Source organism: Epinephelus fuscoguttatus, linkage group LG11 (assembly GCF_011397635.1).
Source record: "Epinephelus fuscoguttatus linkage group LG11, E.fuscoguttatus.final_Chr_v1".
Classification (NCBI taxonomy): Eukaryota; Metazoa; Chordata; class Actinopteri; order Perciformes; family Serranidae; genus Epinephelus; species Epinephelus fuscoguttatus.
In genome coordinates this window covers 17,802,608-17,827,106 of record NC_064762.1, presented here as the reverse complement: position 1 = coordinate 17,827,106, position 24,499 = coordinate 17,802,608, and the positions used below count along the sequence as shown (strand labels likewise).

The window sequence follows — 24,499 nt, the reverse complement described above, 5'->3', positions numbered from 1 at the left end:
ACACATCCTCCTTTGATATTTGATGTCAGGGGGAACACCTGATGTCACCTGGTTGGCAGACACAGGGGCCTTTCCCAAACCCTTCCCTCCTCAGTCGCTCTTCACTATGGAGTGTTACTCCCGCATGAAGTCACACTTGCAGCTGTGGAGGGTTCTCCATATTAAGAGGGAGGGTATAAATAACAGGTGAACTGTGGGACTCCGCCATTAGCAGGAAACAGCCGTCACCATGGATACCGATAGATGCATTGCTTGCTCAGCTGTTGGGCTGCTCTATGCTGCTGTTTCCCTGCAAATACACAGCACCACCAAACAATAAAACCAAACCAGTGTGCTTTATTATTCAGCCTGTGTGGTGGGGTTTTTAAAAATGCATGCCTGTTTTATTTTAATGGCACCACATTTTCTTCTCCCTTTTCCAACTCCCCAGTGCAGCACAGCAAGGCTTTTATAGCCAACTCTCCACTATGGTTTGGGATGGCCTTTAATATGGCGATACTTCCACGCAAGCACACAAGCAGAGGCGGAGTGGATGTAGTGGAAAGAATGGGACTGAGCCCCCGCCTGTCTGCTCGTCTGTCTCCACGGACACTCATAACGCCGCAGCATCCCAACATCACCAGGTGCAGTGGAGCAAAACCTACTATGTGTGTGCGTGCGAGAGGAGGAAGAGGAGGAGGGAGGGGAGGGGGGCGTTGTCGCTGGGGGCAGATGAAAGGAGGAGAGAGAGAAAGGGGGCTGGCAAGGTGGCGGGATTTGTGTTGAAGCCTGTGCTCTGTCAGACATGCGCAAGAGCGTCAGCAGCAGCAGCAGCAGCAGCAGCACCGACACCACCGCGGCGCTGCGTTTCCGCCTTGGCTGAGCGGCGCACACAGCCGAGAGGGGAGGGGAGGGAAGCCGTGCAGAAGGAGCGGAGCCACCGAGACGCAGTGGGGGCACACAGCACGGACTCCGAGCAAATTGCACCGACGCACCAACATCCCAGCAGCCCGTCTCCCCCCAAATCCTACACGTCAAGAACCGAAACCTGTGCGGTGGCGCGCCAGAGCCCTTCCAGCATGGAGACTGCGCTAAAAACCAAGCACTAAAAATGTGAGATTTACAAGAGGAGAGACAGAGAGAGAGCGCGCGCGTGTGTGTGCGTGTGTGCATGAGAGAGAGAAAGTGGCTATCCCCCTTTATCTTGTGCGGGTGATCTCAATTCTGTGCTCTGCAGTCTGAAAATGAAGAAGTTCAACATCAGGAAGGTGCTGGACGGCTTGAAAGAGGTGTCCTCCTCCACCCCGTCTGTCCAAGTGGGGCCACAGGAGAACCATCTGATCCAGGAGACCCTCCAGTCCGAGCATTTCCAGCTCTGCAAGGTGGGCGAGCCTGATGATTTTATTACTCACCCTGTCGCATGTATCTTTTAATTATTATTACTCACAGTGCGCGTATCCCATCTCAGGATACAGCAGGTGCAAGGGAGCTCCACACATGAATTAACGGGCAAAGCATTTTCTCTGTAGTCTTATTCTAAACTACACCTGCTGGGTGAAGGTTTATTTAACATTCGCAAAGAATCCCATTACGAAAGAGAGTCATTAAAGCGCTCTGAAGCCATGGTGGGCAGCCTGTAACATACCTAACAATGCGCATACTGTATGGCGAATGCGCTCTGGCGACAGGACAATAATCATGACTAAGTTCCTCTGTGCATCTGTCCTGTAATTTCACAAACCAGCTAGATATCCCAGTTATGGTAATGTGTGTTTTATCCTCTGTGAAATACCATCATTTGCTGTATGTGTGCTTGGCATGAACTGTCACATCGAGGGTTGGGCCAAACTGATCCTCTCTTGCATAATCTGCTGGGTTTGGATTAGCAAAACGGTGCTTTCTGGTTAATGTGTGTGTGTGTGTGTGTGTGGGTGTGTGTGTGTGTGAGAGAGAGAGTGAGTGTGTGTGTCATCCTCTTTTGCGTTGTCTTTTCCTTCCAGTATCTCCATTCTCTTCTTCCCTCTCTCTCTCTCTCTCTCACGCACACACCTCTCACACTCCTCTCTCTTGCTCTCTGTCTTTCTCACGCACACACACACACACACTTTACCCCCAGATCATTGATCCATTGGGGACTGATGGCGCCTGGAGTGGGGGCTTGTTTGAAAGAAAAAAATGGCTTGCCCTCTTCTGTCTGAATCAGCCACACAACAATGAATGGGGTTAATAAACACTCACGCAGCTGACACACTGCAGTATATGCTACATATAATGTTATATCAGGCTTTCCCCATGTGTGTCCCAAACGGTTTGGTGTAGCTGTTTTTTTATAGTTATCACTGTGTGCTTGCTATTGATTTCCCCACCAGCACAGTCACAGCTCTTCCTAGATTCTTCTTAAGGTTTTTTTAGGGTCCATTTTGAAGGATTTAAGGGCATCTATTGGCAGAAATGGTATATAATATTCAGAACTAAGCTCACCTGGTAGAGCCAGTGCCCACATGTCAGCTCCCATCTCTTTCCCCCTTTCATGCTAACATTTGCCCTGTCGATTAAAGGCTGAGAAGCCCTAAAATATCTTTAAAAAAAACCCAATCTATTTTCAACCATTTATAATCACCTAAAATTAAAAATCAGTGTGTTTTTGTTGCCTTTAGAATGAGCCGTTTATATCAACATATGGAGCAGGTCCCCTTCCATAGTGTCCACCATGTTGTTTCTACAGCAGACTAAAACGGACAAATCCCTCACTCTAGATGGGGCCATTTGCATTTTCGCGAGTGTGTTTTCTGCTCCTAATTCAACTCCCCCAAATGGCCATCTGTATGTCAGTTACCCACCCTGGTGTTACGTTGAATTTGTGGAGAGAATGTTTGTTTTTCTCGCATGCTTCCATTGTGAACGAAGAATCCAAAAACAGAGAAAAGTCTTGACGAATTAAAGTCATAGGGATCCACCTTTAGTGACAACAAAACTACATAAAAAAACATCAATTTACAAACTCTCAAACTCGTGCACTGAAATCCAAGTGACATGTATCCAGTCAAATCCTTAGTACTTCCCAAACAGACAGCCCTTTAGCTGCACTTATCTCTGCTCTCGTCAGACCAGACTCCATTGATAAAAATTGTAATTTTACCTCGCTGAACACAGGAGTTGCTGGTCTACCGCTGCCTCAGTCAGGTAGTTTGTGTGTGTTATTGTGTGACTTCTATGTTGCAGTGTAATCCAAGTCGCATTTACACAGTTGTATGCCCAGCACTCCCCAAACAGATGGCTCTTTCTGATGGGGAACTGAACTGAAAGTAAAACTTATCTCTGCTCTCTTCAAAGCCAGACTCCATTGACAAAAACAGTAATTTTACCCCACTGAACACAGGAGCTGCTGGTCTACGGCTGCCTTGATCAGTTAGTTTGTGTTATTGGGTGACTTTGCCATTTAAAGGGGCTAGTTCGGATTCAGTAAATTCCTGCTATAACACGAACAAACAGGTTTTCTCATCGGCCATTGTAGTTCTCCAACAGGCTTCGCACACAGAAAAACTTTCAGTTATGTGACTTCACTGTGAGATGCCACCAAATTTTTACATGCTTGACCTTTAACTGTAAAGTTATCAATAGGTATTTGTAGGTTTTGATAACTTTCTAACATATTGGCATGTGCAGTTTTTCTTTTATGGGAAACAATTCCGATAACAACCTTTAGGTCTGCCACAGTGCATTGTCATTGTTAGGCCTCGGCTTATTTTACGTGGCAGCGTGCCTCTGGAAGTAAACACTGTCTGTTTTAGAGACACCAACAGCCACCCAAACACTGACATAAGCTGCAGAAATCCAAGGCCTAGCGCACATAAACTTTCTAAAACTGCAATCATCTGAAAAGTTGCCAGAAGTAATAAGTTAGAGTGCCTGAAGTAATAACTAGAAAACATCATCTTGAGTCAAGTCAACACACCCAAAGGGCTCAGGGGATATTGTGTTTGGGAAGACTAGCTCAGAGATTGCAGGTTTTGATTGACGCTGTAGCCTAAATATGTCTATCAGCAGCCAGGCATCTGATGGAAGTCTCTTTGAACAAGGCTCCATCCTCCCTGCTGCATCTCCACTGTCTGTCTGGACAGAAGCTCTCTGTAATATGTTCCTCTGCGGAGAAGGCAGGTGTCTCTGCTGCACTGAGTGCTTCTTATGTAACGTGCTTTAGCCTTCTGCTGCTAAAGCAAACAAATCCAACAGCCCACCACCGGCTGACTGATGCCATAAAGCAACAGTCACACACATGCAAACACACAAGCATACAGAGGGTGGACAGAAAAACAGAAACATCTCACAATACAGTGCCCTACAATAGAAGGCCCTGCAAGAAATCATAATGAAATGCTCCTCATTGGTGTGTTTTTCCGTGTTTTTCATTCCCAGACTTCAATGTAATCACGACTCCATGTGGGAGGCAGCGAGAGAAAGAAAACGAGATAAAAAAGAGTGAAATGGGAGAGAAGAAATCTCAAAATAGGCCCATGATTATAAAAGGATCCTAAATAGCGAAGCCAAATATCAGCTATCACGAAGAACAGAGTAACCGTGCATAGAAAGAGCGTTTGTTCCTCTCCCTCGTTTTCTCTTGTCTGCGCAATTTCAGGCTTTACATTTCTGTTTCATAACACTCGCTGCATCCATCTGGACTATTTGTTTACCGAAATCATGTGTGTGATATCCTTTGACGAAACAACACCCCTGCTGTGAAATTCAAATTGATAACACATTCTCTTTTTTTTCCCCTGTCTTTCCGCACATCTCTCAGACTGTCCGTCATGGCTTCCCCTACCAGCCGTCGTCCATGGCTTTCGACCCTGTGCAGAAGATACTGGCCATCGGTACCCAGAGTGGAGCTCTCAGATTGTATCCTTTCACGTGTCATTGTTATAGGTGACTATGGGCTGTGGCAGCTCCTTCGGGTCCCTGCATCCGTGGGAGGCAGCAGCAGGTAAGTGAACAGATGTCTGAGCTGCCATAGTCAGATGCTGATGTACATCGCTGGGGTCTCAGGGTATTTTTAGAGCATCCTGAAGAGTTTTTGGTAACAACTCCAAGCTCCAGATGTTGTTGCATGATAAGATAATGCTTAAACCGTAGAGCAAGAACAAGCTAAATCCAGCAGCCCTTGAATTCCCCCATTTTAGCTGCTCTTACTGACATCGCCACACTCTTGCACACTCGCTCGCACATTTTAAATCACAAGAAATGCCACTGAAAAGTCCACATTTAGCCACACATTGAAGTATGTGCCGCAATTGAGCTGCAGAAGTAAGTGGTTGAAGTAGCTCGTGTCGGCTTCCTTGCAATATGAGGACGTTTACACAAACAGGGACAACAGCTTGTGATGAAATGGCACCGCGGGGAGTTGTATAGCTGCGGAGAACGCCCGCGAGCTCGCCTGTGTCAGGCTGCTTTTACAGGTCCTCCATGTGTTCTCATGCCTGTCCGACAACCTTTGCCAGCTCATTACGGCGTGATGAAGAGCTGTCCGCCTGGCTGTCCCTCGTTCCCACCTGCTGGCAGTTATGGCTGTGACTCAGTCTCTTTCACCTGCACTGGGAGAGGTGAGGATATATACAGAGAAGCTCGCAGACAGAGGCGAGTGAGCACAGACTCTGCACAGCCATGTTTTCCAGACTTCTAAAAAGACGACAGTGTTCAGTCCATGTGGAGGAGGCAATGTTTTCTTCTCTTAAAGGAGCACTTCACCCTCCAAATGATCATTTGTATATAATTTACTCACAGGGTAATACATTGAATTTGTGAAGAAAACCTTGATTTTCTCTCATGCCTTCACTGTGAAGGAAGAATCCAAAAACGGAGAAAATTTTTGATGAATTGAAGTCATAGGGGTCCACGTTTTAAAATAGCAAAACTATATCAAAACATCTATGTTCGAACTCTTATACAACTCGTGCTTGCAAACAAAAAGCCCTTTCCGATGGGGAACTGATCAGAAGAGTGAAACTTAGCGATGCTCTCTTCGAAGCCAGACTCATTGACAAAAACAGCAGTTTTACCTCGCTGAACACAGGAGCTGCTGGTCGACCACTGCCTTATTGTTTAGTTTGTTTGTGCTATCGTGTGACTTAAGTGTTTTAAAGGGTTAGTTCAGATTCACTAAAGTCACATGATAACACAAAAAAGCTAACTGATCGAGGCAGGGAAGAACTGAGCATATGACTTGATAAATGAGACTTGGATTACACTGCACGAGTTTTGTGAGAGTTTGTAAACAGATGTTTTGTTATAGTTTGGGCGATTTGCTAATTTTCTCAGTTTTTGGATTCTTCATTCAACAAAGTCACGTCAAGGAAAGTTTTCTTTTGTCATTTTGGGGGTGGAGTATTCCTTTGAAAACACACTGAGGAGGACAGAAGAGATAATGATGCACATCTCTTTCTGGATGAGCGAATGTTCCTAAAGATTTTCAGATTCAGCAGCTGCTGTACTTTGGATGAAGAAATCTGTGGTTTCTGTCAGTGGTACACATGTATTAGAAAATAGGAGATGAAATCCCTCCTCTGTTAAAAGTACTTTGTCGGGGCTGATGCAGGAACTGGTGAATAAGCTTAATGGGGCTTATGTCTTGCTGGTTGGTACATTACTCCTGTGAGCTCCACACTGGGTAAATTTAGTAAGGCAAAAAAAGCTGTACTCGTGGTGTAAAAGAATTGTGTGACCAATCAGGTTCGAGATCAAAACGCATACTGCCTCAGACTATCCAGAGTTTGGGTGAAACTGGTCACTTTGAAATTGAATGAACAGAGAAATCTCTTGTGTTTGAGTGATGTGGATCAGATAGAGTCTTATCAGAGTCAGGGGAAGGTGAATTGGGAGTCATCCATCTATTCTTTGGTTCTGGTTCTCTTCCCCTGTCATTTGCTGTTTAGTCAGCCCTGTCTTTTTATCTGGTGACAACGATACCAGCGTGGCACAGATGAAGGGGCATAATGGAGACTTCACCATTCATATTTTTTTTTTACGCGTTGCTGTGCTGCAGCTCGTGGGGTTTTTCTTTAATGGACTTAAAGTTTTATCAGGTTGCATGTCTTGTGACAGACATCCTGGGACTCCTGCGCTGATTCACAACTGTGTCCTAGAGGTCATTATTTTTGCAGTTAGTGGCGACTCGCGGCCACTTGTGTCCATTCATCTTTGTGTGTGTGTGTTTGTTTGCCTGGCTGGCCTGCCAGGACATTTGGCTGCACCCCTTCTCCCATGGAGGATTACAGGAAGTGGCAGATCAAGGACCTCAGCCTGGCAGCGTGGCAGAGGACTGAGAATTACAGCAGGAGCAGGAGGTGTGTGTGGATGTGTGCATGCGTGAGAGCGAATATGTGCGTACATGTCTGTGTGCGTGCACAAATCCTTAGAGGAGACGGCTGATCCCTCTAGCCATAAAGCCAATCACTTATGTGATTCCCCCTAAAACTGTCCCATGTTTGATGCTCGCCGCTGACTCTGCTGCTGCTTCCACTGTCCAGCTGGGAAGATGACAATGTCCCTTTGGTGTTGACTGGAGGAGGGGAGCGGAGAAAGAGGTTGGCGGGAGAGCCAACGGAGAGGACAGGCTGATAGAGCAGGGAGAGGGAATAGATAGGAAAGAGTGAGAGAGGCAGGCTATCCCCTGCTTGGAGATCTAATGGCCAAGAATAGAATCCTTATTGATCTGTGTGTGGTAATGCACTGAGACAGATATGCCCAAGTGCACACACTGCTCTCAATTGTTTTCGGTGCAATTTCTCAGCAGCAAAAAGAAGTCGTGAGCATTTGGAAAACAGGTTTCGCTGTGCAAGCAGTCGACGCATATTAGCTATCCATCGGATTAGCAGTGCAATTTGGAAAAGAAGGAGAAAGGCTGTGTTCGAAAAATGCTGAGTTATAAAAGCCCCTTTGGTTTAGGTGTTGAGACAAAGTGTTTTGTGAAAAGAGGCAGAGCTGCAAAAAGAAAAGGGACCGTCCTTCTTTCCTTCTCCTGTATGTCCATGTATCTTGACCAAACTGAATTAAATGTGTCGCACCGATGTCACTTATCACTGTATTTATTGAACCCAACATACAACCTTTTGGCCAGTAGTTTAAAGGGACAGTTCACCCCAAAATCAACAATACATGTTTTTCCCCTTGCCTGTAGTGCGATTTATCAATCTAGATTTCTTTGGTGTGAGTTGCAGAGTGTTGGAGATATTGGCCGTAGAGATGTTTGCCCTCTCTCCAATATAATGGAGCTAGATGGCACTCGACTTGCGGTGCTCAAAGTGCCAAAAAATACATTGGAAAAACTCAACAGCAATGTGTCTTTCCAGAAATCATGAGCTGGTCACTCAAGATAATCCACAGACTTTGTTTTGAGCAGTTTCATGTTGGAACTATTTCCCTTCTACCAAACTACACCCGCCAACTGTATCACTGTGCAGAAAGAGGCATGCATCTGCAGCTAGCTCATGTAGCACCACTGAGCTAGCTAACATTACAGCTCAGTTGAGGAGGACGCCATTAATGTTTATATCTCATGTTGTCACCAGCACAAGCATGTTGTCCATGAGTAGATGCACATTTCCTTCTGCGCAGTGATATGGTTGCCGAGTGTATTTTGGCAGAAATAAAGTAGTTCCTACATGAAACTGCTCACAACAAGGTCTGTGGATTATCTTGAGTGACAAGAGTCATTGTCGATGAGTTTTTCAATTTGGGGTGAACTGTTGCTTTAATGATTGAACGGTTGAATAACATCAGCTGCAGATTGTTGACACACAGCATTGGTGTCGTAAAGCCAGTGACAACGGACAGCAAAGTTGCATCTGCTTATCAACCATATAATATAATGAGATTATGAACTTTCATCAGAGCTAACATCAGCCTTTAGAAAGAGATCAAAGTAAAAATTCAGTGAAGTTATAAACACCATCAGTAACCTTTAGGGTTTTCAATGGAAAATCAGTTGTTTTTGAGTACCAGCTAACGTGAGAATTAAGTATCAAAAACTCTTACTCTTATTTTCTGGTCTGATATTTCCTGTTCTAAAACGGGAAATCAGAAAAACATTTTATTCAGGCAAAGTGCTTGTGTGGCTGCTTGTGTTAAAACAACAGTAATGCATTGAGAAGTTTGGCATCATTGGCGGCATGGTGGTGCATTGGTTAGCATTGTTGCCTCATGGCAAGAACCCAGGGCTGGGGTGTTCGTACCATAAGATGGGGGAGCTCTTCTGTGCAGAGTTTGCATGTTCTCCCTGTGTCAGCGTGGGTTTTCTCCAGGTACTCCAGCTTCCTCCCACAGTCCGAACACATGCAGGTTAATTAGTGACTCTAAATTGCCCGTAGGTGTGAATGTGAGTGTGAATGGTTGTCTGTCTCTATGTGTCAGCCCTGTGATAGTCCGGTGACCTGTCCAGGGTGTACCCCACCTTTCGCCCAGTGCAGTCTGGACCCCCAACAGGATAAGCAGTTACAGAAAATGAATGAATATTGTAAATAAAAACATATTAATTCCTCAAACTACAGTAAAATTGTACGGCAATAGTGTCAAAAGATTTCAAATAATACCCAGAACTTGTTTCCAGTTCTTTTAATAACCAGCCTTCCAGTATTCGGACAGAATCCATTTAGCATGTGGAGTTTTTTTTTAATAGAGAAAAGTCGCCACCCTTGATAATTGAAATTTATACTCTACTGGGTTCAGTTTGTGTGTTAAAGGCGGGCATAATGTGGGTGGAAATTACCAGTTCTTCTAGAGCCCTATGTAATGAGACATTCTGTCACTACCTGACAGAAACCATGCTGCAGGGGCCTTATGGGATGATTTTGGCAGTTTACCTCCATCGAACTAGAGTCATTCATATGTGTTCGTGTGTGTGTGTGTGTGTGTGTGTGTGTTTGTGTGTTTGTCTCTGTTTGCTGGGTGGTCTGCAGCTGTGTGTGTAACAATGTGGCGGCTCATCTCTGCGGAGAGACGGCTCTTTACTGGTGGTGGCCAGGAGAGATGGCAGCACTATAACTCAGAGACTCCCTGTGAGCCAGCAATTGATCAAATTGTCACTCCATGCTCTGCCAGATTATCTCATCGGCAGGCAGAGGACATCATAGGACTCACACATACGATTGGGGCACGCACACACACACAGTTATTATTTCAGGATTGACATTCGGAGGTGGCAGACGTAACACACACACACAGCTATATGATGGTCGATGACAAATACAAATGTTAGTGGATGTGCACACGCAAATACTGTATGCGTACTGACATACACAGGAGGGCAAACGTTTGCACATGCAGGCGGACAGTGGTGCACACATGTTTGCAGAGAAGACTTTGTACACACATGTTCAGAAGCACAGAGGCTTTGCTGTAGCTGCTGTGACTGGCAACGGCCCTGTGCAGCTTTTGGTCGTGGCACAGATTGACTGTGACATATCTCCATCATTAATCTTCCTTCTGATTCACTCAGTGACTGCTCCCCTCCAAGCTTCGTCTGCAGTCACAGGAGAACCTCGCTGATCTCTGACTGGACTACTGAATGTGAATCATTTTGAAGTGTTGAAACAGAAATTGGAGCTCAGCAGTAGATTTTGGAATTTGATTGGTATTGTACATACAAATGAAAGAGTGCAATTGTAGCTTAAAATGTCTACAGCACTTCACAATGGCAACACATTTACTAGGGATGCACCGAATATTCGGTAACCGAATATATTCGGCCGAATATTGCAAAAAAACACACATTCGGTATTCAGCGGAATAAGTTAAAAGCAAGGCCGAATAATAGCGCCGTGTTTTGATAAAAAATAGGCTTAAATCATTCAGCACGCTGTGCGAGCAGCCTACAGATTTCAACCACCAGCAGCAGAAACGAAAGGCGAATCCTATCAGGTGTGGGTTGAACGGGGGTCACAGACACAGACAGGAATGTATTCCTGTCAAATACGGCGGCCATCGGCTTACTGCGACGGAGAAGTCGGCTCCAATAATATCCTCTTCTTGGCGTCTTGACTGCCCAGATGTACCTGAACAGCCGAGCCAGCCGAACACAGGTATGTGACGTGTCAGAGGAGAAACAGCCCACAAACCTCACCGCACTTTAGGGACCGTTCTTTACTTATGAAGGGACTTGTCAGGGGAGGAGGGTGGCTGGTTGATTCTTATTTTATTCATTTATTTTATTTTGATCCCCCCTATGTTCATCACTCATTGACGCTGTTTTTGAAGTATGAATAAGTCAGTAAGTAATTTATTCCATTGAAATATCATTGATGTATTATAGAAAAGTGATTTATCTTTTTATAAATGACAAAAAGGCACATCTGCCTCATTTTCGCTGTGGTATCGTGATACTACTCAGAACCATGATATTTTCATTGGTATTGTACAGTGGGTCCCAATTTTGGTACCATGACAACACTAATCTGGAGGGGGTTCATCTGCAAAAACTAATGAAAAACTAAACAGCAATATTCGGTATTCGGTCAAGCGTTTAATATTATTCGGCTTCGGCCTCAAATTTTCATTTTGGTGCATCCCTAATATTTACATGTGCATTTTTAAGTATGTGTTCATCAATTTGATTAAGCCACACATCCTCCACCACTAACACCATGGTAAACAATGCAACCTAGTATTTTGATTTAAAGTTAGGTTACGCACAAGAAACTCATACTAAGCTTATAGGTTTGCTAATGTTAGCCAGCTATGCTAATCTCATTAGCAAGCAACGTTAATTGAAATGACGTTAGTTTGCTAACAACATTAGTAGGGCTGCCCCTGACTAAGAATTTTTCTAGTCTACCAATAGTCGTCATTTAGCGCCATTAGTCAATTTGTCGCCCGCATGTTTACGATATTAATTTAAGTATTAAATGATATATTTTGGGTGGGGCAACACAATGGTTTGAGTTGAAGGTGTGAGAAAGAGCAGTATCAGTAACATTGTTAACACTGTGCTACATTACAGAGAAATACAAAACCGTACTAATGAACCTTCATTAATATAGGCCTATATTTTATCTACAAGTGCACGTCACACACTGAGCGAGCCGCCTGTTAATGACGCTGTCGGCAAAGCAGTAATGATTGTGCTAAGTGGCTAATGGGCATGTAGCTACTTCCATGTTTCAGATGATACGTCATGTTTGTAGTCGACCAATGAAGATGAGTTTACATAACACCTTGGGTTCGTCCTTCACCTTCTCAAAATAGTTTAGTTTGCTTACGACATTAGCATAGCTAGCTAAGGTTAGCAAACTCATAAAGTTAATACAATTATAAAAGCATCGAAATAGTAGGTTGCATTGTTTACCTTGGTGGTATTGATGGAAGGTGTGTGGTTTATTCAAACTAATAAACGCATGCTGTCGTATTCTAATGATGTCTTCCAAACATATACAGTAGGCCAATACACAGTGGCATCTTAAAGTATAACACCCTTATTTATTTAAGGTAAGCACCACAAACAATGTACGTAGGGAAACAAGAAACCAAATGTGATCAGTCAGCCTTTAATAGGCCTTCATACATAGTGGCAGCAATACAATGTAGTAAGTACTGTAGACCCTTTTACTATTAGTAAGCAGTATGATGTTTTTTGGTGGGCGGGGCTTAGCTGGAGGCCAAACAATTAGCTTTACATTAGCTTACATTAGCTAGCGATAGCTAGCAAGCTAACTTTAAGCTTAATAGCAAATGTTTGCAAGCCAGATGTTTGCTAATAAGCTAAAAGTTAACATTACAGAGAAATCCAATATTTTCCTCTTAATATTTCCCCAATTTCTGATTATGTGGACATGATAACCCTTAATACACATCATGTTATTCATCTCTACAACAGTTAATACTTCTTCCTTAACCTGATATGAAGTGTGCGCTGCACATGCAAGCATTTTTGATGATCGCCTTTGTCCAGTCCTTTCGTCTTATCACATTTAGCCATCGTTGTCTTTGTTTGTTTGTCGACGGCTGTGGCGGCTGGTTTGTCATAAAATGTAAGTTTTGAGCCATGACTCTGTCTCTGGCTCCCAATAACACAACAAGACGGCATTTTAAGACTCCTATGTAGCCTACAGTTCTGTGGTGGACAATCGTGTTTTGCCTTCAGCTAATAAAATGACGTCATAGTGACATAGGCCCTAAAAGGGTCTATGCTACTTTATTTATTAACCATAAGTGCAATAACACCGTACATTGGGCAATATGATATGGTTGCATGTGAATGTTATTTATTGATAAGGAAGCACGATGGTGATGAAGATGTGTCCCAGCGCTAAAAGTGGGCTCGAGCCTGGAGCTGTGCAGCGGGACTAGTTTGTGCGCTTGCGTATTTCTTTTTGTGACCAAACCCTGATGGGAATTTCAATGTATTTCAGTGTATGTCAGAAATTCCCAGAGGATTTTAATGTGATAAAAGCTCTTGTTTTACTGAGTAGATCACAGATGCCTCTAACAGAACACTGACTGTATATAACTTAAATGTCTATGATTATGATAATGGGTTTTTGATTGTAATCAGCGATTACAGAAACTCTCTGGCTGCTTCTCTTTGCATGTCTTCAGCATCTTCAGAGACAGAGGGATAGTAAATGGTGAAAAAGCGGTTGCGTCAAGCTATTTTCCACTTTATTGCCTAAAGAGTGTGGGAGCTTCTTTTCAGGTCACAGATCATTTGTTTATTCATTTATTCTTCTATCTGTTTTGTTGCATCTTTATTCCTTCCTCATTTTTGCTCTCCTCATTGGGGTTGTCAGTTGCGAGCGAACTCCTCTTGCTGGCTCTCCATAGTGCAGACCAGGCCTGGGGTTGTGTGTTTGTGTCTGTGCTCAGTTATGCAATGCGCCGGAGCTTGGCACGGCAGAGATGAGGCTGACTGAGACAGAAACAGTCTCATCAAAGGAGTTAAGCTGCTGCTGCCAATGGATACATACAATGTGTTGTACAGTATGTGTGAGTGACATGAATGTGCATGTCTGATGTGTACATGTTTTTTCAGCATATACAACTGGCAGTGTTGAATCTGTGCTCCTGTTGTGATATCTAGGAAAACTCATTGCTGTGTCATGACTGTGTCAGTAGTTAGCGGGTTAGCTAGTAGTCGCATATGGGGTATGAAAGACGAGGGAAGAGGAGATGTATCACACAAAATCAAGAGGGATTAGCATCTCATCCCGGGTGACCTCATTTTACTTTTCACACAAGCGGGACAAGGATTGGTGAAGAGAGATACGAGAGAATACCCCGAAATGAAGTCATCTTATCACGTCTGATGAGAGTTTAATGGCGTGTGTGTAGAGCTGCTGGTAGGCTTGGAAGAGTCAGCTTGTGTTGGCCAGATGGCATTTTAAAAAAAAAGTTAAAAGTAGAGTCCACGGTGAGGTCACCAGAGAGCTGCCGAGATGTGGCTTTCATGTCAGTTCAGTGCACATCAACTTTACACCATTACCGGAACCAAGTATGTGTGCGTGCGTGCCCGTGAATGTTTGCGCGCACTTTACCTTTTCACTGCGGTGAAGTACTCTTAATCAAAGACCCCTTGTGTACCGGGTTTCATCTTTCATGCTCTCCAAAAAGCACTCAGCTTCCTCTGTTCTATCGGTTCTTAGAAATGGAAAACGAATTTTGCTGCATCAGTACCACAACAATGTAGTTGCTGCCTCTTTCCATCCAATATCCTGACAGAGTGTCCTGCTTAAGTCCTTTAGCCTTGACAAGCCCCAAATGGGATCCGGGTTTAGGATGATTAAAGTTGTGCTGCCATGTTGCTTCTCTTCAATAATGTTGGGCCACTTTTTGAATGAACAAAAATCCCTCTAACACCCACTAACATCAGGCTTTTTCACACTCGACATTCACTCCCAGGACAAATAACTCTGCAGTAGTCAAAGGCATTTATTGGCTCCTCCTCGGATCAGCTCTGATCAGCAGTGATAGAAATATGACATCTATGTGGACCTGAATTTTACCATCCTTCTCCAGCCAAGCTAGGGTTGGGTCGGTATGAGAAAAAAAAAAAAAGGGTCCGGTTTTTGTTAAAAAAACGCATCAAGTCGATAATACCGGATTTTCGCCACTTGGGGGCGCAATTGACTCATTTAAAATAAAAAACGACCTTAGGACAACAGAGTGACAGTAACAAGTTGTTTCTTTTATTCCTTACAAGTAAATTTTGCAGCTTACTCAATCAGTGCAAACAAGGGTTGCCTCCTTCGTCTGGCTCAAAGCCAAAGTGTTGCCATAGTGGCGCATTCCTTGATTTCGTCGAGACTAAATTGTCCGCCATTATTGACTCCCCGTCACTATTAAACAAACTCCAGGCTACAGTAGAGGTGCATGCGCACTTGCACCTCCTAGCTCAGTCCCCGCCCCACCCCCCTCTCTCTCCTGCTTGCTGTGCGCTTGGTGAAGAGGCAGACACAGGTGCTCACAGACTCGGGCTTACTATTAGCGGAGTGGACTACATGTAAAAATGTCCGTGAAAAATCCCCACGATGTGAAAAATACATGCCGAATGGTCTTTTTTGTGACACTGGTGCGCAGAGCGAAGTCCGCGCGGTTGTGCTTTGTGCGCACAGGGCTTGCGGACGTCCACTTTTACTGGGCGGATCTCCGCGGCGTCCGCCTCGCGTTCGTTCTGCCCGAGTATGCGGTCTGATTGGTCTCAAAAAATAAAACCCGGTCCAAGACGGAGTACCAGACCGAATTGGTATTACCGAGAACCGACCCAACCCTAATCCAAGCAGTACTCGAACAAACAACAACAAAATCGCCCCATTATTTTCAATGTATGACCCCACACCAGTAGCAACTAGATGCACGTCGGCACTCTTGGAAGCGCCACCCCACAGCACTTAACACCGCTGTCCTATCTCCAGCCTCGCCTCTCATACCAACTCCCGTAGCAGCTCTTTTTCTCTGCTCCTATAGCAGCTTGACTCCTCTCCTCACCACTAATGTATAAAGAGAACTCCGTCATTGTTGCTGTGTCTTGTGTGTGACAAAGACCGGAGACTCTTTGTTGAGGTCGAGAAATATCCCGAGCTTAACGACCCACAATCCCGTCATTATAAAGACAGTGGCCAAATAGATATTGCCTGGTGAGTCATGGCTCTGGAGATCGGCTCTTCAGGTGAGAAATTAAGTTCACTAGGGGCTGTCCACGCATGATTTTAAGCTAATGCAAAGATGGAGGAAGTACAGATCGTTCATTAAAAGTAGTAATAACTTTGTGTACTTGTCTGTTGACGAGCTGCAGCGCAATGGGTCCAGTGTGTGCTGGGGCAAAAAAAGGAGTACCACTGAAACACTTTCACTTGCCTCCATGCTGCTTTTTCCTGTTTACCAACCTGTTTTCTGGCCCGTCTGTCTATCTAATATGACACATCAGAAAAATAAAAACAAAATAGAAAGGAATACTTGTCTACTGTAGATCGCTACACAAAGCTCTGGTGGACTGGCAATGGGAAAGCAGTCTATCGCCTATTTTTAATTGGTTTCCCTGCATTTAAACAACCTGCATATACACACTGATTTTGGTGGGAAAAGGATAAAAGTCATCTCAGCCAAAATTCCTGTCTTTACGGGACATTTTCATTGGCTTCCTGCTGCTTTCTGCTGTTTACTAACCCTGTTTTATGGCCAGTTTGTGATGCTGAAAGGCGAATCAGAACGGCAAACTTGATTACAAGCAACGAGAAAGGAGTCCCTTGCTTATTATCAGCAGGTTTATCTGCATTTGAAAAGCCTTCGTATAAGTGCTAATTTTGGTGGAAAAAGGGTGTGATTGAAACGTGCACATGCAACCCTCGCCCCCCAAAAGGAAAAAGAAACCACACACACACACACACACACACAAAGAACCTTTCTCTCATCACAAATCAGGAAGTAATTGGACATTTTTCACTAGAAAGCAATGCTATTAGGTGACAAGAAATCTTGATGACCTGAAGGGAGGTTAAAAGCGAGGGTTTGCTGTTGGTTGATGAATATTAAAGACGTGTTGTCTGGAACAACGTGTGATTTTGGCTCCGTCATCAAGGTTTTTTTAAAAAAAATTTGGATCATCATTTAACCAAAGGTACATTTAACATCTCTCAAACTTTGATACAGGACAAAAGAATGAATGCATGGAAGACTGCCTTTTAAATCCTAATCATCCTGCATACAGAAAGAAAGCCGTGTGTCCCTGAGAGGTCATCAACCTCTGCACTAATTATTCCCAACTGACGACAGACGATGCTTGAGCGGCTCATCATAAATACACAGTGTCATGTGGGTGTAGAGAATAAATGGGTTTAGATTTGTGCACATCCGCTCAGAGGGCGTCTCTACTGCACTGGTTGATGGTCGGACGAGTGAAGCTACAGTGTTTTGACCACGCAAATTACATAGCGTCCGCTGCTTTGGGATTGCTTGTCATAATGTTTTGAGACGCTAATTAGGTAGCATTAATTTCAAAGTAAAGACAAACTAACTAAAATTACTTTAAAATTTGACATCAGACCTGATGATGGATGCTGCATTTCTGTTTTTAGGGCTGTTGGCCTTTAATCCGTTGGACAGTATTAGCATGGGGGGGCATGCAGTAAAAGGCTCTGTGTCGGAATCAAACCCACAGCAGCTGTGGCAAGGACAAAACCTTTGTACATGGGGCGCCAGCATTACCAGGTGAGTTACTGGGAACCCTGTTTGCGTTGTTCTGCTAACATTTAGTGTGTCTGTTAGGCTTTGAATAGCAGTGTTAGACTCGGTGGTGGAAGTAAGGGAGCATCTCGGACCCACTTGTGACAGCTGATGACCCAAAGAAACTTCAGCTGTGAGCAGCAGACGAATTTCACTGAGTTTCCATGGTCAATTATTGCAATGCTAAAAAGAGGTCTGACGGGTCAAGGAACAATAGTGATCTTATTTCAAAAAGAAAACACAAAGGTGGTCCCAGTCATCAGGGTTCACAGAATGACTTCCTGGTTCACCATTGACCTGCTTTATGACAATCGGTAGAAGGTGATTCACTGATTGATTTTCAGGTGACACAAAGGCTGTGGTCGCAGTTGATCGGATCAATTCTCATTCTAAGAACATTGAGGCCATCTTTACATCACTATTTCTCATTGGTTGCTAGCTGGCTATGTAGGACGATGATATTGACAGTTTCAATCCTGCCGTCAAACCTCTGATTGGTCGACTGTTTGTCCGTTAGGTTGAAACTGGAATCACTGGTAATACAAATTCTACTAATTCACCAATTCTAATTCACAGTGAAAAATAATGTTTTTAAAACTTAAAATTAAGACTGTAATATTACTCTAAATTAAAAACCCAGATTGATAAGGTATATCTTTAATTTACTTGTAAAAAATACTGAGAATTTGCGGTTCTAACAACCAGAAGCAGTGAGTTCCACAGTTTAGGGGCATAAAAACAGAAAGCATTCTCACAGCTACTTTTATGGGACACATGAGGAACATTTAAAAGCAGTGGAGGACCTTAGTGATCTGGCTGAAACATGACATGAAAGTAAATCTCTGATGTATGGAGGGGCGAGGCCATTTAAAGCTTACAAACAAGTAAAAGAACTTCACAATCCATTCTAAAAGATACAGTTATAGCCAGTGTAGTGACTTAAGCAGCTGGGTATTGTCAACCATTTCCCTTGTTTTGGTTAACATTCTGGCTGCAGTATTCTGAACTAGCTGTAGTCTTTTTACAGACTTGTTGGGTAATCCTGACGAGCACTCACAGCACTATGAATGTAAATAAGGTGCCAAATTACATAAAGGCATCAAAATAGAGCTTGTTTTTAAGAATAAAATGCCCAGGGAGGATCCCTTGGACCCCAGAAGAGAGATTCAGGCTAATTATTTTTGTACTACTTATTGATGTTTGTTTATTAAGTGGCCCCTGACCTATTGTCGTTGTGCAAGAGTGGCCTACGGGCAAAGCAAGTTGAGTTACCCTAGACCTTTATGAACAAATCCGAGATTGGGGTAGCAATTTAGAGGTCTGGAACCAGGCTAGTCCTGAGCTTCCACACAGTGTGTGTAATGGGAGATTATTAAAAGGTAGCATTGCCAATTTTCAACCAGCTCATGTCATTGCAGTATGCAGACGAACATGATTTGGTTGCCGTTCCTGTGCCACGACTGCTTGGAGCTCCCCATCCATTTGCTGTCGTTTCAAGTCAGGCTTTTGCCAGCAGATAGGTTGGGAGCTTAGAGGGCTTGCTGCATGGGGGAAATCGATTGAATCATTCACTTTTCATCTGCACACACGGGTGACACTGTAACGACACAGAGCTGGTTGAACATCAGCAATGTTTTCCTTTAACAGCATTTCACTTTTAGCTCCAAATAAAGTTGTGTAGACTATCTGTCCAAATCGTTGCCTTGTTTATCACCTGTCTGATTATATGACAGTTTGTTAATTGCTCTGTCTAACTTCATTGTTAAATGTTGCCTTAATCCCAAATCTTGGCAATATATTCAGTGAGTAGTAACAAACACTACAGAGAAAAATGTTGTAATAAACCAGAATTATCCTTCAGCTGTTTGGAAGTACTGATGACGGTGATGATTTTATAATAGCTTTAGCTCTGAGCCCCATGTAACCATGTTTTTTGTAATGTCTCGCTGCACCCCCTCGGCCTTGCAGACAGCGACAACCAGGGACATGCAGCGCTGTCAGCCCGTTGTGATTTATGACAGGATTTTCTTCACACAACTGCTTTTTCAGCACTGCTGAGGGTCACTTGCGAGGACCATGTACAGAACATACTGTATTGATTTGCACTCATATGAATCCTGATCAATATGCTTCTCGATTGAAACAGCGCTCTCATGTCCAAATGGTTTGACCACTGTCCAGTCTCCACACCACAGAGGTCCCTCATTATTAAGAGTCACATTTCCAAAGTAAACGAGTCTGTGCTTTCGATTGAATTTGTTTGGTGTCACTGAGTGCGGCGTCTGGTGCAAGAGTTATGCTATGTGTACATTAGCATGTGGTAACACTATACCTCCTATTGATTTTAAATTGTGGTTCATTTGTAAGTCTGAGGCTTTGGTGAAATCTCCAGTGATTAAATAGTACTCCTTAAATCATTTTAATATGATTTCCTTACAGCTGTCAGATCTAAAACAAAGGATCCAGGTTGCCTTTTGTCTATAAATAAGGCAGTGTAGAAGTAGTTGTTGTTGGCGACTCTCTCTCAGCAGATTGTAACATGTACTGATGGCTCCTGCCTGTCCAGCGATGTAAATATCACTTTATCCATTGTGCATGCTGTAAATCTAGTGTCTCAGTGAAATGTCCCTGTCATGTTTCATATCATACATGACAGCGACAGAGAACGAGCCGCATCAGGGTTTTCTGCAGGGACATGGAATGGCCAGCCAGAGGGCTAAAGTAGCCAGCGAAGGGGGTCTGTGGGGAGCGCCACCATGTCATCATATACACTGATCTTAATTGTTGTATATTTTATTCCGTTTTCCGACCTGATTGTAAACATGTAGTGAAATATTGTAAAGGTGAATCAAACTTCTTGTGTGTTTTAGCTCTGTAAATAGCTATAAGTAGTTATAGCCATGTGTATTCCTGATCAGAACTTTTGTAATTAAGAATCATTAGACTTTATTTATTATTCACTGACAACTTCACGGCAAACACTCGAGCCAAAACCAAGCCCACCCACCATTCAGAGCAAACTCTTATTTTACAGCTAAACAGTACACTAAAATATGTGTCTGAAAACATCCGAGGTGAGAAATAGGCAGGGCAGTAACAGAATCTTTATTCGTATTTGATCAGCACTGCATAGTTTGACTGCAGTTCATGGGCAGTGATTGACATGAAATTTGTAATTTGTAATTTTCACAAGTTATCAACTGTAGGTTTAAATGCGTAGTCGGCTGTTTGGCTGGGTGGCGCTTATGGAAAGCCCAGCGCATGAGGTTAATTTAAAGGCATTTTTGGGGTTGAATGAGAATATGATGTTAGCTTCAGAATCTGGTCTGTAAGCATATGTTCGTCAACAGATCTAGGTATGAAGCTTTCTGTGTTTGCTGCTTTCTAGAGAAAGACTTGAAATACAAAGTAAGACAGTTTTATGCCGAATAACTGTGTCTGTTTACTCTCAAGGTCACCTGGCTGACTCAAAGGTTTCTCCTTGACTGAATCAAAACACTACATTTGATGAGCTAAATATAAAAGAATGTCTTCTCAGGTGCTTGTTTTAATATAACATTAGTGTGTGACACTCTGCGGTTTTGTTCGAGGTGCAGAAATGTGGCAGGTTCAGGTCTAACTGTTGCTATCAGGTTGGCACGGCCCCTGTGGTGCTTGTAAGGGGACTGGCTCACCGAGCGCAGTGAAGCACAAAGATTTTGTCATCTCGCTTTTCTCCCTGCCCTTCATGTGACCTCCAGGTCTTCGCGGGGCCAAAGCGCTGAAATTACTGTGAAGTATTCCTTCCTCTTTTGTTCTTTCTCTTACCTCGGCTCCTGTTGTACTGCAAGCTGCTTTTTAAAAAAATCCCTTTTCAATAATTGTTTAGTTGTTTCAGGATTGTAGGATTTTTCTAATGGGATTTACTTATTCTCTGTGCTCCTGGTCTCCCCGCTGATTCTCTGCAGCTCATTATTTTTGTTTAGCTGCTGTAGGTAATCTTCCACTCTGTCTCAGGGGGCTCTGCTCCCTCCCTATTTTAATGTTTCATACGTTTTCTTATCGTCTGCTTTAACCTTCTCCTCTCCCCAGTGCCTTATCCAAACATACAGAGGCTTATGTTGCAAGAGGTTATCTGTGTGTTTCAGTGTTCTCCACATGTGCTGCCATGATAAATTTAGTCTAATTAATTAGCAAACATAACCTTTTACGTAACGCATGCAGTAGGTGGGTTTAATATGATCCTCATCTTGGTATGATGAAGCGTTACGGAGCTTTTTTTGTTCTTAATGCACACGTTTATGCAGTGAGGTGTGCCAATGTCTAATCAGATCATCTACACTATACATGCTCGAGCACTTATAGGAGGAGCTATTATGATGCTCTCCATAGATATGGTAAGCAGAATGAATTAAGCAACGGCTGCGTGTCCACATACACACTGATTGAGGAGTTAGGAGCAAACCTTAAGGCCCTGTTAACATGTATACAGATATTTTTGAAAACATTTTCCCCCTTTAAAATATAATTATGTCCACACAACCTTCATTTTACAAAATAACTCCATCCACCCTAGAATGTAAAACGACTTCAGCAGTCCCCCCTTGTCACAAAGACAGTAAAGTGTAGAGCCTACCTTTTTCAAAATTTTCATCAATGTTGATATCCCTTGGATAAAAGGACGGAGGTAACTCAAACATACAAGTGATGATCTGGGCATGCTAAAGTTTTTCCCTCATTCCTCAACAACAATCAATCACACTTTCTAAAGTGTCCAACCATCTGCTGGTTCAACAGGGTCTGATCCAAGCCCATTGTTTCTGTCGGACTTTAAGGGTGCTTTCACACCTGCCCTGTTCGGTTCGGTTCAATTGAGCTCAACTTTGTTTGCCCCCGAAGTGCGGTTCGTTTGGGCAGGTGTGAACACAGCAATCGCACTCTGGTGCACACCGAAACAACTGGACCAAGACCTTCTTGAAAAGGGCGTCGAACTCTGGTAAAAGCTGCCGTGAAAACACAAACCAACTCTAGGCAATTATGCAACTTAGTACCAAAATTAGTCCCTGATTCTGACCAAAGCAAGCAAAGTCTAGGTCTGAAAGCACCCATAGAAATATCAGCCTTCTCTTTAATATAATGGAACAACGTCTCTTTCCAGAAATTATGATCCGGTTTCTAAATATAATCCACAGACCTTGTTGTGAGCAGGATATTTTCCTGTCTGCTGAACGACACCCACCAACTGTATCACTGTGCAGAAGGATGAGAAGCTTGTGCTCATAAGCATAATACATAAACATTAATGCAGTTCTCCTTGGATAAGCTGTAGCATTAGCTAGCTCAGTGGTGCTACGTGAGCTAGCAGTAGATGCACGCTTCCTTCTGTTCAGTGATTCAGTTGGCAGGTTTAGTTTGGTAGAAAGAAAATAGTTCCTTCATGAAACTGCTCACAACAAGGTCTGTGGATTATCTTGAGTAACCAGGTCATGATTTCTGGAAAGAGACATTGCTGTTGCCATCTAGTTCCTTAATAGTCAAACGAAGGCAGACGGCCAATATCTCCAACACTGCGGAACTCACACCAAAACAATTTAGATGAATAAATGGCCCTGCAGGTAAGAAGAACGTGTTGCATTTTTGACCTTGGGTTGAACTGTCACTTCAACAATACCTATGATTACATCAATTAAGAGACAGTCATTGCAAAAATCCAAATTCGCAGTGTTTATTTTGAAGGTTATGTTGGGGACATTAAATAAAAATGGACCCTAGTGTGCAAGGTTAAAGAGGACATTATATTTATGATGTAAAATGGAGAACTTGTTTGACTTTGATTGACTGAATCTTGATATTATATCAGTTACTGTAGTGTCAGAATGACGTTGCACCATTGCAGCAACCCTTCTCTGAGCTGCTGTATGTTTGTGATATCACAGATGTGTTAAGAGATGGAGACTGTTCTGGTTTGAAGGCGTACGGGCGACAAACCATGAGCACCTAATGGCCATGGGCTGTGTAAATGGTTGGTTATGACCTTACTAAAATCTAGACACTCTGTCTCTGTCTGCAAGCTCCTCCACACACACACACACACACACACACACGCACGCACGCACACACTCGCAGGGCTCTGGAAACACAGTCACACACACAGAGGAGGAAAGACAGAGAGGTTCCTGAGGTACCAGACCTTGAGGAATTGCCTGTCACTGTGCTTATGTGTGCTGAGATGTGTGTGTGTGTGTGTGTGTGTGTGTGCACCAAGGCTCCTGCAGACAGAGACAGAGCTGTATGTGATTTCACCTGCATTCATACAGTGGGCGTGTGTCCTTGCCTGTGGTTCTATATTTATGTGTAGTTAGCATCAGAGAGGCCGCAATATCCAGCAGAACATGCATCCAGGTGAACCATCTGTTAAGGCACGCACACACAATCACATTATTCTATAGTTTTAATCCCTCAGAGCTCCTAAACCTGGTGTTACACAATTTGAGCCTGACTGTTCTATTTCATGCTTTTTTACCTCCTTTGCTAAAGGCTAATTTCTACATACTCAACTAAACCAACTCCAGCTGGAGAGTATTAGCGTCTCTGTCAGCTGTAGCTAACAAGCCTACACTGCCAGTGTGGCCATGTGGGTAATGTTGCTTGTAGGCATATTATGGAATACATACAATAAGAAGATATTTCACTCGCCGCTGTTTTAACTGCACTGGATCCCCTCGAGCAGAGACGAGGACTGCCCTCCCCGCAGCAGCACACACTCCTTCCTGCACAACAAATGTTAGCCAGTGTTTACATTTGTACACCGGTCTGACAAAGCGCTTATGATGTTTACCTT

The 24,499-nt window shown here is 43.5% G+C and overlaps 1 protein-coding gene across 3 annotated transcripts in view; it reads left to right on the top strand.

Annotated features, from left to right (window-relative positions):
* The first annotated feature begins 748 nt into the window (after positions 1–748).
* Positions 749–24,499, top strand: part of stxbp5a (syntaxin binding protein 5a (tomosyn)) — a 167,442-nt gene continuing 143,691 nt past the window's right edge. Inside the window, exons 1-3 of one of the 3 annotated variants that reach the window (XM_049589392.1) lie at positions 750–1,092; positions 1,217–1,361; positions 4,778–4,875. In XM_049589392.1, the coding sequence (XP_049445349.1) occupies positions 1,224–1,361; positions 4,778–4,875 (236 nt within the window). In that variant the 5' untranslated portion in view covers positions 750–1,092; positions 1,217–1,223. Of the gene's footprint in view, positions 1,362–4,777; positions 4,876–24,499 lie in introns of all 3 variants that reach the window. The other 2 variants (XM_049589393.1, XM_049589394.1) reach the window with 2 other exon arrangements.